This window comes from Macaca nemestrina, chromosome 14, assembly GCF_043159975.1.
Source record: "Macaca nemestrina isolate mMacNem1 chromosome 14, mMacNem.hap1, whole genome shotgun sequence".
NCBI classification, from domain to species: domain Eukaryota; kingdom Metazoa; phylum Chordata; class Mammalia; order Primates; family Cercopithecidae; genus Macaca; species Macaca nemestrina.
In genome coordinates, this window is record NC_092138.1 from 113801037 (window position 1) to 113817770 (window position 16734).

At 42.5% G+C, this 16734-nt stretch overlaps 1 protein-coding gene across 11 annotated transcripts in view; it reads right to left on the minus strand.

Moving 5' to 3' along the window:
* LOC105464063 (DEAD-box helicase 31) overlaps window positions 1-16734 on the minus strand; it is a 179964-nt gene that overhangs the window by 162109 nt on the left and 1121 nt on the right. For 10 of the 11 annotated variants that reach the window (XR_011612900.1, XR_011612899.1, XM_071078506.1 and 7 more), the window contains exons 2-7: window positions 10981-11237; window positions 10802-10877; window positions 9750-9793; window positions 8243-8313; window positions 7197-7261; window positions 115-159 (exon numbers count right to left, since the gene is read on the minus strand). Coding sequence is in view for 9 of the 11 variants with exons in the window: in XM_071078506.1 (XP_070934607.1) it covers window positions 115-159; window positions 7197-7261; window positions 8243-8313; window positions 9750-9793; window positions 10802-10877; window positions 10981-11237 (558 nt within the window). In the remaining 2 variants the exon portion in view is untranslated. Of the gene's footprint in view, window positions 1-114; window positions 160-7196; window positions 7262-8242; window positions 8314-9749; window positions 9794-10801; window positions 10878-10980; window positions 11238-13126; window positions 13206-16734 lie in introns of all 11 variants that reach the window. The other variant, XM_071078508.1, reaches the window with a different exon arrangement.

Sequence of the window (16734 nt, forward strand, 5' to 3'; positions counted from 1 at the left end):
TGGTGTGCAGTGGCTTGTGCAGTAGGGAGAAAAATGGTAAAACCACTTTTAAATTCAAAGGGACATTAGTGAAAGCATGTGCTTAAAACTTGCCCCAAAAGGGAGCCTGCTTACCTCTCTCGTTGGTACGAGCACCAGGGCATAGGGGCCATCACTGCGCTGTTGACACACAGGAAAGAAATGCCATGAGCAGGATAAATAAAGGCAGACTCCAAATGGACAGGACACGGGGTGGCCGGTTGTAGAACATCAGAAGCACTCTCGATGAAGAAAGGGACAAAATAAGGTTGCCACTGATGTGGTTTGGCTATGCACCTACCCACATTTCAACTTGCATTGTATCTCCCAGAATTCCCACATGTTTTAGGACGGAGGGCAGGGGGGCAGGGCGGGAGGTGGTAATTGAATTATGGGGGTCGGTTATTCTCGTGATATAATGAGTAAGGCTCAAGAGATCTGATGGGTTTATCAGGGGTTTCCGCTTCTGCTTCTTCCTCATTCTATTTTGCTGCTGCCATGTAACAAATGCCTTTCGGCCAGGCGCGGTGGCTCAAGCCTGTAATCCCAGCACTTTGGGAGGCCGAGATGGGCGGATCACGAAGTCAGGAGATCCAGACCATCCTGGCTAACACGGTGAAACCCCGTCTCTACTAAAAAATACAAAAAACTAGCCGGGCGAGGTAGCGGGCGCCTGTAGTCCGAGCTACTCGGGAGGCTGAGGCAGGAGAATGGCGTAAACCCGGGAGGCGGAGCTTGCAGTGAGCTGAGATCCGGCCACTGCACTCCAGCCTGGGCGACTGAGCGAGACTCCGTCTCAAAAAAAACAAACCCCTTTCGTCCTCTGCCATGATTAGGAGACCTCCCCCAGCCATGTGGAACTGTAAGTCAGATTAAACCTCCTTTTCTTCCCAGTCTCAGGTATGTCTGTATCAGCAGCGTAAAAATGGAGTAATACACCCAACTAACCCCATTATTCTAGAATACTGTTCTAAAGATCCTGGCCCAAACAATCTGACAAGAGAAAGAAATATGATGTATAAAATTAGAAAATAGGAGACAAAATTATTGTTAGCAGATGATGTTATTTTATCTTAGAAAAAAAAAACCGTAAGAGAATTAAAAATCTATTACAAACAAGATAATTTTGTCAAGCAGCTGAATGCAAAATTAAAATATAAAATCAATAACCATCCAGGGGCAGTGGCTCACGCCTGCAATCCCAGCACTTTGGGAGGCCGAGGCGGGCGGATCACTTGAGGTCAGCAGTTCGAGACCAGCCTGACCAACATGGTGAAACCCCGTCTCTACTAAAAACACAAAAATAAGCTGGGCATGGTGGTGGGTGCCTGTAAACCCAGCTCTTAAGGAGGCTGAGGCAGAAGAATCACTTGAACCCAGGAGGTGGAGGTTGCAGTGGGCCAAGATCATGCCATAGAACTCCAGCCTGGGCAACAAATGCAAAACTCAGTCTCAAATAATAATAATAATAATTATTATTATTATTCAGTAGCCTTCCAATATAAAAAGTTAATAGCAACAAAAAATACGAAAAGAATAAGCTTAGCAAAAAATACACAAAATCTATATGAAGAAAATTTTAAAACATCTCTGAGGGACATAAAGTAAATTTTGAATAAACGGAAAGATATACCCTATTTCCGGATAAGAAGATGCAATAGTACATATAAGCTAATTCTCTCTAAATCAGTCCATAAATGTAATGTAATTCTAACAAAAATGCCACAAATACATGTATATATAAAATATCATATATAACCAAACAACCTGATTTGAAAGTTCATATGGAAAAATAAATGTATATAAATAACCAAGACATTTATGAAAAACATATCAGATGTTAAAATAATTTAAAGCTGCAGCAATTACAAATAATGATACTGGCACATGAATAGAGATTATAATAGTAAATAGAGTTGAGAATAGAATCAAATAGATACCAAAATTTAGAAAATAATATAAGGACCATTTTATATCAGCAAGAAAAAGATGGTTTAATTCAAAAGTCCTGTGAGAAAAAAATAAAGTTAGGAAAACAAAGCTGGAATTAAGTTGTCCTTTTAATAGATGACATAAAACTCAGAAACCTTAAAAGAAAACACTAATAAATTTTATTACCTAAAAATTTTAAATTTCAGAATGAAAAATAAAGCCTAAACAAAACCAAGAGTCAAATGATAACCTGGGGGGAAAATATGCCACACCTGAGAGAAATAGCTAATTTCCTTAATTTATAGATTTTTTAAAGCCCTGTAATTCAGTTTTTAAAAAAAGACCAATTTGGTCAGGCACAGTGGCTCACGCCTGTAACCCCAGCACTTTGGGCAGCTGAGGTGGGTGGATCACTTGAGGTCAGGGGTTAGAGACCAGCCTGGCCAACACGGTGAAACCCTGTCTCTACAGAAATACAAAAAAGATTAGCCAGGCGTGGTGGCGCATGCCTGTAATCCCAGCTACTCAGGAGGCTGAGACAGGAGAATCTCTTGAACCCAGGAGGCGGAGGTTGCAGTGAGCTGAGATCATGCCACTGCACTCCAGCCTGGGCGAGACAGCAAGACTTCATCTCAAAACAAAACAAAACAAAAAAAAACAATTCAAATAGAAAAATGAACAAAGCGCCGGATGTTGTGGCTCATGCCTGTAATCCCAGCACTATGGGAGGCCAAGGCGGGCAGATCACTTGAGGTCAGAAGTTCAAGTCCAGCCTGGCCAACATGGTAAAACCCTGTCTCTACTAAAAATACAAATACCTGTAATCCCAGCTACTCAGGAGGCTGAGGCAGGAGAATCTCTTGAACCCTGGAGGTGGAGGTTGCAGTGAGCCAAGACTGCATCACTCCACTGCAGCCTCGGTGACAGAGCAAGACTCTGTCTCAAAAAAAAAAAAAAAAAAAAAGAAGAAGAAACAGAAAGCAGCTGAGAGCACTGGAGGGCATGGGAAAACTGGACCTTCTACACAGCTGCTGGAGGGCACACCGGCATATTCCCTTTCAAGTTTAATGTTGGCATTACCTACTAAAATAAAAATGCAAATTCCACTTACAGAAAGTTCTCCTACAGAGCATATGTGTGCATAAAGAGGTTGTAGAATATTTTACAGACTATAGAGTATTTAAGTGGCCTTGTTTGTAGCAAAATACTGAATATAATATAAATTCCACCATCCAATAAGAGAATGAGTAATTCACAGTACATACATATATACAATGAAATGCCAGGCAGTCTTCAAAAAGAACAAGGTAGCCCAATATGGTGCTAATTAAGGAGCCCAAAACACATCAAAGGAACCAAAGCAAAGCACAGAACATCCTGCATAACAAAACAACCACTCATTATCAAACCAAGCAAAACAGAAAAAACACTTCGCAAAAAAGTGGTAAGAGGAATTACACATACTCATATTTGCTTGATAGGCACAAATTTCCCTGGGAGGATATACAAGAGGCTAATAACCACCATGGCATCTTGAGAAGCAAACTGTGCCACTAGGGCAAAGTGGGAATAGATGACTTTACTTTTCACTATATATATATTTTTTTGGTACCCTTCAAAATTGTTAAAACATATATGGTACGTTATATTTAAAAAGTATTAATAAAAAAATAGAAGAAACCAAAGTAATCCGAAAAAGGCCCCTAAGCCAACGGTGCCTTGCACATCCAAAGTGCTCAAAGACACTGAATGAATGAAACAAAACAATGTTAGTGCCAAAGCTAAGCACAGAGCTAACAGCAAATTCAATTACAGGTATGGTTTTCGTGTTTTGCATAAGAAACATTTACCCAAAAGAAGAAAAGGATTTGGAATTCAAACCAGAGTCGTCTGTACTCAACATCGACTTTGTGAGACTACACTGAACACAAGCTAGGAATGGTAAATATGCTAGTACAACAGTAGCAATGTGCCATCGTGTGACGTTAGGAAATTCTGACATTTCAAAAGGTGTTACTACATAGAGAAGAAGAAAGAAAAATCAATTCCTCGCAGGGCACAAGTAAGTGAGGGAGGATGGATATGATGCTAAAAAAAAAAAAAAAAATCAGAGCCAAAATAACTGAAGAGCGTGGACACAGAAAAGCAGTCCGTTCTCATGCCATCACCAAAGTAATTTAAGAATCTGTTGGGTGCCTTAAATTTGCTGTGCCCTCCAGATAAATTTTTTACAGGTCAAATCATTTTACAATGAACTCCAAGGGACTATATTGAGTATTACTTGAAATAAGTGAATTAAATTGAGGCTTGGAAAACTGTGTTTCTGCAGAATATTCCAGTCTTTAATAGAATGACCTGTTCGTGATTTTTTAAAATATTGCAGCAAATAAAAAATGACATGGCTTACTAATGGTTCTGAATATAACCAATCAAATCATTGCCCCTCCAACTAGCCACATGACCACGTTGCTGATGATGGCTAAAGCATGATGTCACCATGCACTGCACGTCGGGTCTCAATACTGCACATGCATTAGCTCAACCCTGATCCCAGCACTTGGAGACAGGCACTGCTATTGTCCCTGTGCCACAGCAAAGACACTGAGGCACAGAGGATGAACGATTTGCCTCAAGTTACCCTCAGACCCAGGATTGAGCACAGCTGCCCACCACACCATTCCCCTGATCATCAAATTCCCCTGTCATCAAATCTCTCTCATCCTCCAGTCACGGATCTATGAAATGAGAGTTAGGCTAGAACTGTATAAGCCATTCCAGCCCAAATAGTCCAAAGAGTCAAATAGCTCAAAGAGTCCAAACTCTTCTACTGGTATAAAGAAAAACCTCTCCACTGGCAAGATGTTCTCCCGGAGTCCGTAAGTGGATGAGACTTTACTACATGATTGTAGTAATTTACATTTATTTTTCTCTATGTGCCAGGGACAATGTTAAGCACTTTACACAAATTCTCTCACTGTAAACCACTTAATATGGGGGTGAAAAAATCAGTTACCTTTAGGAAGTAAAATTCCTCACTCAGAGAAAATCAATGTTAACAGTTTGCTAAGAATTATTCCAGCCTTTTTATGCGTACATACACAACTATTACTTATGAAACTCGGGTCACACTATACATACCATTTTGTAACTTGCCCTTTTTCAAGCAACAAAGTAAAAATATTTGTTCAAGTTCACAAACGGTAATTGAAAAAGTATCATTTTTTTAATGGCTATACTTGGTTCCATCTCTGGATGATTTTGCAGGGTTTCTTTAACTGATTTTAAAAAATTCCGAACCTATTCATTTTGAATGAATTCAGGCTTACAATTTCAGACTTACAAAAAATTTGCATAAAAAAGCAAGGAATTTCCACATGCTTTTCTCTCAGCTTCTCCATATGTATTATCAATTATCAAAACCATAATATAATTATCAAAACTGGGAAATTAACACTGATTCAATGCTATTGACTAATCTACAGACCTTATTCGAATTTCATCAATTGACCTGTTAATGTCCTATTTCCAGACTAGGATCCAATCCAGGACTACATATTGTATTTTGTTGTCATGTCCCCTTTAATCTGGGTAGTTCTTTAGCATTTGTCTTTTATAACCTTAACGCTTTCTGAAAACACTGGCCAGTTATTTTGTAGAGTGTCCCTTGATTTGGATTTGTACGGCATTTCCTCATGACCAAATTCAGGTTATGCGTTTTTGGCAAGAAGGGATGTATCCTCCCCAGTGCAGGGTATCAGGGGGCACATGAGGTCAGAACATCTCATTACTGGTGATGCACACTGATCATTTGGTTAAGGTAGTGACAGCCAGGCTTCCTGACTGGAAAGTTACTGCTTTTCCCTTTGTAATTAAAAAGTATCTTGTGGAGGGATATTTTGAGACTATGTAAATATCCACTCCCCACCCTAGCCCCCACAACACTTTCATCTACTCATTTTAGCATCTATGATAACTCATGCCTGAAACAATATTACTGTGGCATTTGCCAAATGGTGACTTTCTATTTCTATCATGTCTATATTTATTAGAATTCTACATAAAGAAGAATTCTACCTTCTCCCTCATTTATGTATTCAATAATTTATTTATATCAGTTTGAACTCATGGATATTCTGTTTTAGTTTACAGACTGTAATGCAACACTATTATTATTTGTCACTCAAGTATCAGGCAGGCTACATACACTGCTAATTCTGCATATCCAAACTGAGAAAAACAGTCATCGATTAGCTTTTGCCTGTTTTTTTGCACTCACTTCACTTTCTATTTCTGGTCTTACCACCTCCTCTCAGCTGAGATAACGAGGGCTGTATCTGTAGGATCCTGGGCTGGCATCTGAGATGAAGCCTCCGCCCACGGATCACAGCAGTTAACTGGCCTCCTAGGGGCTCAACCCAGGCACTAAATTAACACGTTTCACAACTAAAGATAAATTCCACATAATCTCAAAAAATGAGGCAGCCCAATTTGTCCTCGTATTAATATTTCAGCTAAACGGGTGCTTATTTTCATATTTACTGTTCATGAGAAACCACTGTTTTAAATATGAAGTTCAGCCTTCTTGGTCAAAAGTAAACACCATGTGGGAACTTAGAAGGCTAAAATTGAATGCTTTATATACAACACAGACTCGAGCATCAAGGGACGGCTGCAAAACCAAATCCCCGTTATTGAGCCATCATTCTGTAAAAGGTCCCATGTTAGGCACCGTGGAAGACACGGATGCATGGTCCCCATACAGCACAGGAGCCAGTAATTAACCTTCGCTGTAAGTCTTCACACAGAGTAAGGAGCTTGGTCTCTGCAGCCAAACAGAACTGAGAAATCTAGTTCCACCATTACTTGTTGCATGGCCTTGGTTATGTAACTTTCCTAAGCCTGTTTTTCTTTGTAAAATATGGATAACAGTAATACTTAAACACGGTGGGGGAGAGAGCAGTTAAAGATTCAAGAAGGGAACACATGCAAAGCATCATGCCTGACACACAGCGAGCATTTTACAAAGTTTCCCTGTTACACTCACTATGACAATTGTGAAGTGTATTTATTCAACTCTAGGAACAGTCTTTAGATACAACACATTTATGTAATAAATAAATAAAAAGGAGGTGAAAAAAATACTCAGTGTAAACAGATTCTTTTAGTCCTAATATTTCTGTTAGGGTTCAGTTTGCTGGTTGCTTATGCACTATAAGCAATGACAGAAAAACACATTTGATACACACCTGTATTTTTGACTTCATTGCTTGAAGGGACTGGACCACAGGGATGCAATAGGCAAGAGTTTTACCTTTCAAAAAAAGCAGCAGCAGTTAAAATTACACATCCTACAGATGTAAGAAAAGCAAAGGATGTAAAGGGAACAGGCTCTGCTCTCTTCCAGTAGTACTAAATTCTGGGGAAAGGGAAACTGCCCATTATACATCCAAGAGAAGTGAAAAGGGGCTTCCCTGTCTGCCACAAATCCCAATTTTGCTTTGTAAAATGAGTACTTCTAAAAAACTAGAAGCTTCAGTTCCTTTATTCATCTGACAAGAGATAACGATATGTCTCCCAAATTACACAGAAGCTCAACTTGATGGCTGTCTGCAGGAGCCAGAAAATTCCTCCTTTGAAGTCCTCCCTACCCTCTCAGATGAGCTTCAGTGGTCAATTACATCTCCTCTACAATGCTGACGTGATTGGGAACCAGTCTGTATTCTAGAGCTAATCTCTAATGATGGAGAAACCAACAGATGGCAAAAACTTTGGGTATCCAGCCTTCTGAATGGTGGCCGAGCTGGTGGGAGTAAAGGATAGCTGAACGCCCACTGAGGGCACACAGGGTCAAAACAGCAAGTCCAGACTGACCTGGAACATGGCAGGAACAGTGTTCTGTCCTCGAGCGCAACTGGCATCTGATCAGTGTATGCTCAGGCCAGAAATCACTCTGTGTTTAATACCAGAAGAAAACATTCATTCTCCACTAGAGTGAGAATGGGCTACTGTGGCCACAGAGTGCGGGACTTGGTAAAGCCCTGAAGTAGGCTCTGAGGAAATTGTAGCTGAACCTCACTACTTCCTAATCATTCCTCATCGTGGCACCATCAACTGTCCCCTTCCTTTCATTATGTGAACACATTTGGGGCTCTAATCAAAAGCAAGCATGGCCTCCCTCCCACAAACGAAACAAAATTGCCACCACCACCAACCCAGACACCTCATGGCAAAACCTACTGCATGACCATGCGCCTGAGCAGAGGAAAAAGGGCAGAGATGAAATGAGACTAACCTGAGCCCGTCTGGGATCTCACGAGAGCATCTCTGCCTTCCAGCAACACAGGAATACTTTGCTTCTGAACACTGGGCCACCCGAAAAAAAGAACACGCTTTATCTATATCATCCAGTTAAAGGCAGAGACGCATGATACATAAAAGGCAACTGCCCACACTTGGATTCATCTAGCAACTGCCACCTTAGAAGCTATGAAAGCATTCAAATAAAGGTGTGAAGAAACTTTTGATGATTATAAAGATCAAACCCTAGTTACATTTCTGGAACTTAGCCTGAAAATGGTGAGGCAAACCAGAGACTGGCCATTCTATTAACCTAATTCTTCTAAAAATGGAACAGGCAGCCGCGTGCGGTGGCTCACGCCTGTGATCCCTGCACTTTGAGAGGCCGAGGTGGGTGGATCACCTGTGGTCAGGAGTTTGACTAGCCTGGCCAACATGATGAAACCGCATCTCTACTAAAAATACAAAAAATTAGCTGGGAGTGGTGGCACGTGCTTGTAATCCCAGCTACTCAGGAGGCTGAGGCAGGAGAATTGCTTGAACCTGGGAGGCAGAGGTTGTAGTTAGCCCAGATCGCGCCACTGCACTCCAGCCTGGGCAACAAGAGTAAAACTCCGTCTCAAGAAAACAAAAAACAAAAAAAGGAACAGGCATGACAACAAATCAGAGTTACCACAAAGTGTATCACACACTCTCCTGCCTTCACTAACAGGAATATGACACACAATGAAACATAACGGAAAGGTTTCCATGCAGGATAGCAGGAGGAAGCTCGCTAACTATTCAGAGAGCCAGCAGCTGCTATCCATTCTCCAGGAGAAGGTTATGGACATGCCGAAATGTGTGTCTACACATGTATTTTAAAACAAGAAGCAGAAGAGACACAAAAATCACTTAAATTTGGTTGATGAAATAAACAAAAAACTTGTCGGGAGGTCCCTTAATTTAGTCTTTAATATTCTTATTAATTTTTACTAGTAAAAGTAAAAAATCATTATGAAAATGCACAGAAGCACAAATACTCAAAACAAGGAAGCTCATCTCCTCGCACCTATTTCACTTCTTTATTTTCCAGGAGTCATTCCCTTAACAAACATTGAAAACGTTTTTTCAGTATCCCACTCTCTCCAACTGAATGTTTACTCTTGTCTTTTTGGTTGACTCTAATTCTTGCTACTAAGGAACGGCATGGTCACATTCTCTATTTTGGCCAAATTCTTTTCAGGGAAGCACAGAAAACAGCGGCGCTCACGCAGCCCACCTTCTGGATGAGACGTCTCTCGCAGTTTAGAGCCAAGGGCGGAACTAGATGGAAAGCCAGTCTTTCCATTTAACAGGTGGAGAGAATGAGTAGCTGAGTGAGATGACAACCCTTTATGGTCGATAACCTGGCACTGTTTTCTAACGCCAAGCCACAAATTTGCTCTGCCTTGCACAGACAGGTTTCATCTGGTTATACCCAAGTAACGCCTAAGAAATCAAGAGGAGCCTGAAGTTCTTACCTGGTCATACTAGACATTTTTAAGACCGTATTTATTGTGGAAATCTAAAAGAGAAGATGGAAAAGCTTTAGTTAATATTTTGATACAAAATATTTAATGGACGTTACACAAAAAAGGAGAAACTATTGAGAGGACATTGACTACTAAGATCAAATGAAGTTCTTCCACCCAGGTGGTGCTTTCTACTCGGGGCGATTCTGTCACCTGCCCTAACTCACTGGGGACACAAAGGGCAAAGTTTGGAAAAATTTTTGCTTGCTATACCAAGGGGAGGGGGGCACTGCTGGCATCTAGTGGGTAGAGGCCTGGGATGCTGCTGAACATCCTACAATGCACAGGAAGTCCCCAAAACTAAGACTGACCTAGTCCAAAATGTCCACAGCACCAAGGCTGAGAAACCCTGTTTTACCCTGCAGGTGAGAAAACAAGCTTAGGTAACCCACCCTACAGAAGGGGTAGGTAAGCTGTAACCATAAGTGCAGAGGAAACCAAGCCTGCCTAAAAGTTAATATATTTTTTTCTTCTTACTCATGAGTCTGGAGAACTTTTTTTTCCTTTAAAGTGTCCATTTGTTTGTGGAACACACACTAAAATACTCTTCTTCCCTCACTTCTCTAAAACTGTGGATGTCCTTTAACAGCAAGATGCCAGCACAGTTCCCTCTCCTATGGTCACTGTGACATCTGCCACCACAAATGGCTTCACCACTACAGCTCTCCAGTAAACAGGGAGCTGTTTGAAGTTTAGCAAGTGATGTCCTGACCCTAAATCACGTTAGTCGAGGAAAGTCTTCAGTACTTAAAAAACAACACACAAAAACACACAAAACACAGGGGATGGGGGAAGGTGGGGGCCAGAAAACAGTGAACAGTAACCTAAGCACCCCTGAACTGTCCTAGAAGAGTATCATATCAATCTGAGTTCATTCAGGTAACTGAGAGCAGAAACAAACACTCTCCGATTTCTCTTCCTAGAACTGCCGTTGCACAGACCTTCTGAACGGACAAACACACCAAAAACAACTGACCCAGAAAACACTGAGAGGTACTTACTAAATGTGGGTGGAGGCCCAGCTCATGAAAAGCAGCTGAAGTAAACACTTTTTCTTGCACCTGCTTTACCACAGGTCTGCAAATGATGAACAAAAACCAGGCATCAGTGCCAGTATTAACAAAGAAGAGGCAGAACACGTTCTTTCTTCTTCCTGAAGGGCATCTGCCGCTGGACATACCTGTGGAGTTCCGGAATGTCCGGGTTGTTTTTAAACAGTGATGAAGTCTTAATGCACGGTCTCTCCTCCTGGTTTCTATCACTTGGGCTAACCGAATGCTTCTTTGGAGAAAACGTTTTTTGTGTGTTCCCCTTAAAAGTCCTCTGAGTTTCTTTAACACTAGTTTTCTTGGCTGGCAGAAATGAAGTTTCGTTCCTCCGTTTCGCTGGGGGAGCCTCACTGGACGCTTGGTGTTTTCTTTTCGTAGCCTTTGCTTGCTGCGTTGTTCCCAGAAGGAAAGATCAACAAGAGATGCATTAGTCCATGAAGACAGAGCTCGCAGTGAAGCCTGACTGCCCACAGAATTGCATCTCTCCCCGCAGAGATCATTATGCCCCATATGTCAAGCAACAGTTTAGGGTTTGCAATCAGACTCTTTGACTCAGCTTCTTCCAAAAGGTAAAGAAAACAAAAAAGAAAACAGTCTCAGCTCACTCATCTACCAGACCTCACCATCCATCTTAACTGTTAAATCAATCAAGATAAGGTAAGGATGAAACAGCAGCATTTTTCCAGTTGAATGTTAACTAATGGAGTCCGCTTTAAGGGAAGCAAGAATTCACCTTGTGCAGGGTGTGTCAATCCATATTCCTAGGAACCCAGTCACCCAAGGAGAAAAGAGGGGCAGGGGGAAAATGAATCTTTTCTCTCCACTAACAAAGCACACTGGAGATCGCACAGGAGAGAGGGGTGAGGGGGAACGCGCATCCCAGCCCGTGCCCAGGAAGCGGAAACCTTCATTACCATTCTACCCTAGTGCCTGGATCTCTGTCATTCTGTCCTCTCAAGCTGCTCCTCCAGATTCAGATGGCCTGGAGAAAATTTCTACGCCCTGTTCCCATTCCAAATGAGAATGCTGCTCCATCCATCACCTCTACCACAATGACTTCCTACCTCCCTTGCCTTTTGAGTCTCTGAGTCCCCGAGTCCCTGCCTGATTGCCGATTACAGACTAAACAGCCCCAGGGATCTCTTGCCTGTTGCTTCTTATTTCCATTATACGAATGTGGTTCAATGCATGATGTCCAAACTTCCCATAGGAGAAGAAACATCCAATTCCTCTATTTTATTTGGCCTTCTTCTCTGATTTACAAATGAATATAAAAGCATCCCTTGAGTAGCCAGTGCTTGTTATTCTGGAGTTTGGGGTTCTCTCAGAATACGTTATTTTCCTCTTTGCTTGAAATAATGACTTGGTTTTACGTGTCGGCTTTCTTTAGCCATGACTGTCAGCTTCAGACTAACCTACCAATAACAACAGCTCTTTGTTCCAGAAGGATTCCTTTACTTAAGTAATTAAATAAATACAACTTCAAATATCTAATATTAATAAAGTAAAAACAGACATAGTCCATCTTACAAATTTATTTTTTTACAAAGTCTCAAGTTCATGAATTTTCAGATTAAAGAAAGAGATGAAATCAAGTTTCAGGTTTGTTGAACCATCTGCAAGACAGCATGAAATGTGCAGACTTCACCTGATTTACAGACCCAGGACTCCTGGAGCACAAAAACTCTTAAAGGCCACTCCCGCCACGCATGGAATTCCTGACAGTCCCTGGCACGTGGACTGGCAGCCTCTCCCCGCACACCTCCTGCAGCCCATGAGGCAGCCTATTCTGTTCATGACCAATTCTAGGAATCAGGAAGCTGTCTCTGACATTTATGCAAGATCTGCACCCTTGAACATCTACCTAATACTTTCTGCAGCAACACAGAACAAGCTTACTTCCTCTTAACACATAACATTCCTTCGCATATCACATAACTCTCTTTTCTTTCTTCTTTGGACTCAATATTTCAAGCAGGACACAACTTTAGATCCTTTATCGTCTTGGGCACCCTTTATTCCTATGTCAACATCTCTCTAAAAGCAAGTACTGAGAGTTAAACACAATAGGTTTTCCATTGCTCTTAGGCTAAACTAAAAAGTCTGTAATACTGCCAGGTGCCATAGCTCATGCCTGTAATCCCAGCACTTTGTGAGGCTGAGGTGAGCTGACTGCTTGAAGCCAGGAGTTCAAGACCAGCCTGGGCAACCTGCTGAAACCCTGTCTCTACAAAAAAATACAAAAATTAGCTGGGGCATGTCTGTAGTCCCACCTACCCGGGAGGCTAAGTTGGGGGGATCACCTGATCCCGGGAGGTCAAGGCTGGACTGAGCCATGATGCCACTGCTCTCCAGCCTGGGCGACAAGAGTAAAAAAAAAAAAGCCTGTAACATGATCAATAAAGCCCTCTAGAATCTCAACTCTGGCCACCTCACCAGCTTCAGCTTTACTCTCTGTCACTCGGGTCTTCCTCCAGTTCCTAGAATGTGCTGTGCTCCTTCCTCCTCCTCCTCCTCTGCACATGCTACTCCCACACCCAGGACTCCACTCTGCCCTCTGGCTGGCCACCTCGTACTCATCCTTCAGATGTAGGCTGACCAAGTCCTTCCTCAGAAGGGCCTTTCCTGACCTCTCTTCACCTAGTCAAGCCAAGGTACCCTGTTCTTGGCTCTCCTGGCACCCTTACTCTCCTCCACAGCATTTGGCAAAATAATAAGCATAGCATGGAACTCATTGTTTTATGTCTGTCTTTCCCATAGATTGTAAGCTCCACAGGAAAGGGACCAGTTTGTCCTACATAGCACTGTATCCCCTGTACAGGCGCCCGTCTGGCAGAGTAAGCACTCAACAAATACTTGTAAGATGAATGAATAACACACAATGGAATTATCCTTTCCACGAGCTGGATAAGATTCTACTTGTTAGCTTTTCTCCCCCAGCATCCAAAACACATTCATTCAGCAGTTGTCAAGAAGCTTGGTTCTGAAGACACAAAGTAGAAAGATTTGCTAAGCCCTTGAGGAAGTCATATAGCAGCAGAGTACAAAGGCATAAAAAGTATGAAGACAAAAGTATAAAGGCATAAATCCAATCTCTACACTGGTGCTACAGAAGAGATACATACAAAAGGCCACGAGAGCACCAAGGAAAGCTGGACTAACACAGCCTGCGGCAAAGAAGAGGGAGGCAAGAAAACCAAGAATGCTTTGTGAGGTGGCATCTGAGCAGACAGGGAGCAAGGACATATCTGGATCTACTAAAAATTAGTTGTGCAACATGAAGCAAGTCACTTCCGTCTGAGTCTCCGCTGCCGCACCTGTAAAATGAGGGGATTTTGGCAGATGACCTCTAGGACCCATCCAGCCCTGAGAGTCTAAGATGCCATGCCTTTGATATTAATAAACATACTGACTAGTTACTGTATGCCAAGGAGTATGCTAAGTACTCACATGTATTCTCTCATTTGTCAACACAGGTACTGTTACCATCTCATTTTAAGATGCGAACATGGAGGCAGAGATGTGAGGTAATTTGTCCCAGAATCACTGAAGGAACCAGGCTTTCCCCAGGCATCATGATTCTACATTCTAGCGTCCTCACGACAATACTATAATCAAGGTCTTTTATTAACTATATCCTCTTTGCTTTAGAAAACATCATGTGTAGTGATTCCTATTTTGAGTTGTTCTCTAGAACAGGACATACACCGAAACGGCAACAAGCACTGAGTATGGCAATTATGGGTGGGTTTATAAAAATCTTTTTTCCTAATTTTCTGTAATAAATTTGTATTAATAATCAGTCTTTTTTTTTTTTGAGATGGAGTCTCACTCTGTCACCCCAGCTGGAATGCAGTGATCTCTGCTCATTACAACCTCCCCTGGCTCCCAGGTTCAAGGGATTCTCGTGCCTCAGCCTCCCGAGTGGCTGGGATCACAGGTGCCCATCACCACATCCGGCTAATTTTTTTTTCTGTATTTTTAGTAGAGAGGGGGTTTCTACCGGCCAGGCTGGTCTCCAACTCCTGACCTCAAGTGATCTGCCTGCCTCGGCCTCCCAAAGTGCTGGGATTACAGGTGTGAGCCACCTTGCCCAGCCCAGGAAGTATTTTGAGAGAGAAAATTTCCGCATAGTGTTAGATATAGCATAATTTAAGCTGTCAGTCTTTCTAAATCCAGTATATTAGCTACGCATCTCAAGCGGTGGCTCATGACTGTAATCCCAGCACTTTGGGAGGCCGAGGCGGGCGAATCACAAGGTCAGAAGATGGAGACCATCCTGGCTAACACGGTGAGACCCTGTCTCTACTAAAAATACAAAAAATTAGCTGGGTGTGGTGGCAGGCGACTGCAGTTCCAGCCACTCGGGAGGCTGAGGCAGGAGAACGGTGTGAACTCGGGAGGCGGAGCTTGCAGTGAGCTGAGATTGCACCACTGCACTCCAGCCTGGGGGACAGAAACTCCATCTCAAAAAAAAAAAAAAATGTAGATCTAGACAAGGCCACTGCAGACACCTGTCATCACCACATTAATTAATCCCCTTTTGATAATCATAAAACTAGGTACCCTACATGTACTTACTCAATGCTTCTTATGTGTTAGTTACCAGGCTCTGCACAGGACACAAGCACCCCACTGACCTCCTGATGTAGCAATCTATTATCCAAAATGGAGCCAAAACTACTTTATATTGTTGGCATTTATTAAGTGCCTCTATGGGCCAGACAACGTATACTCTTTATGTATGTTATCTCAATTAATCCTTACAATAGTCTTCTATGAAGTAGAAATTATTGTTCTCATTTTACAGATAGGAAAAGTGAGAATCAGAAAGATTAAGTAACTTGCTCCAAAGTCACAGAGCTAGTGTGCAGCAAGGGTAGCATCGAATCCCAGGTCTATCCTATTCCAAATCCCACGCTCCCAATGGCTCTTCTATCCTCCCCAGCTCCTTCCCTATGCAGCTACACTTGGCTAGCTGGACTCCTTACTGCCAAGCATCTAAATCCTAAAGTTTGATGATCACTTTATGATTTTACATCAGCCTTTCTGTCCTGTGGTCCTCTTTTCCAGGAGACAAATCAACCATCCTAGAAACCAATTTTCAGTTCTTGCTTAAGTTAATTTTAGGGCATCTTTCCCCTCTCTAGCAATGGGATTGTATCAATGAAACCGATTTTCCTATCTCCCTCCATTGCACGTGGATGAAAATATGTCCCATTTGGCCGGGCGCGGTGGCTCACGCCTGTAATCCCAGCACTTTGGGAGGCCGAGACAGGTGGATCACGAGGTCAGGAGATCGAGACCATCCTGGCTAACACGGTGAAACCCTGTCTCTACTAAAAATACAAAAAAAAAAAAAAATTAGCCGGGCATGGTGGTGGGCGCCTGTAGTCCCAGCTACCCGGGAGGCTGAGGCAGGAGAATGGCGTGAACCCGGGCGGCAGAGCTTGCAGTGAGCCGAGATCGCCACCGCACTCCAGTCTGGGCGACAGAGCGAAACTCCGTCTCAAAAAAAAAGAAAATCTGTCCCATTTTTGAAAGCTCTTCAAAGAAAACTCCTAGTTGGCCAGTCCTCACTCCTGCAACAAACGAACCTTCCTCATGGTGACGAAAAGAGTTAAACTCTAAAATATTTGAAGAGACTTATTCTCAGCCAAGCATGAGTGACCACGGCCTGTGACCCAGCCCTCTGGAGGTCCTGAGAACATGTGCCCAAGGTGGTCGGGGTGCGGCCTGGTTTTACACATTTTAGAAAGGCATCAGACATCAATCAAATACATTTCAGAAATAACACTGGTTTTGTCCAGAAAGGTGGGACAACTCAAAGCGGGGGCTTCCAGGGTATAGGTAAATTTAAACATTTTCTGGTTGACAATTGGTTG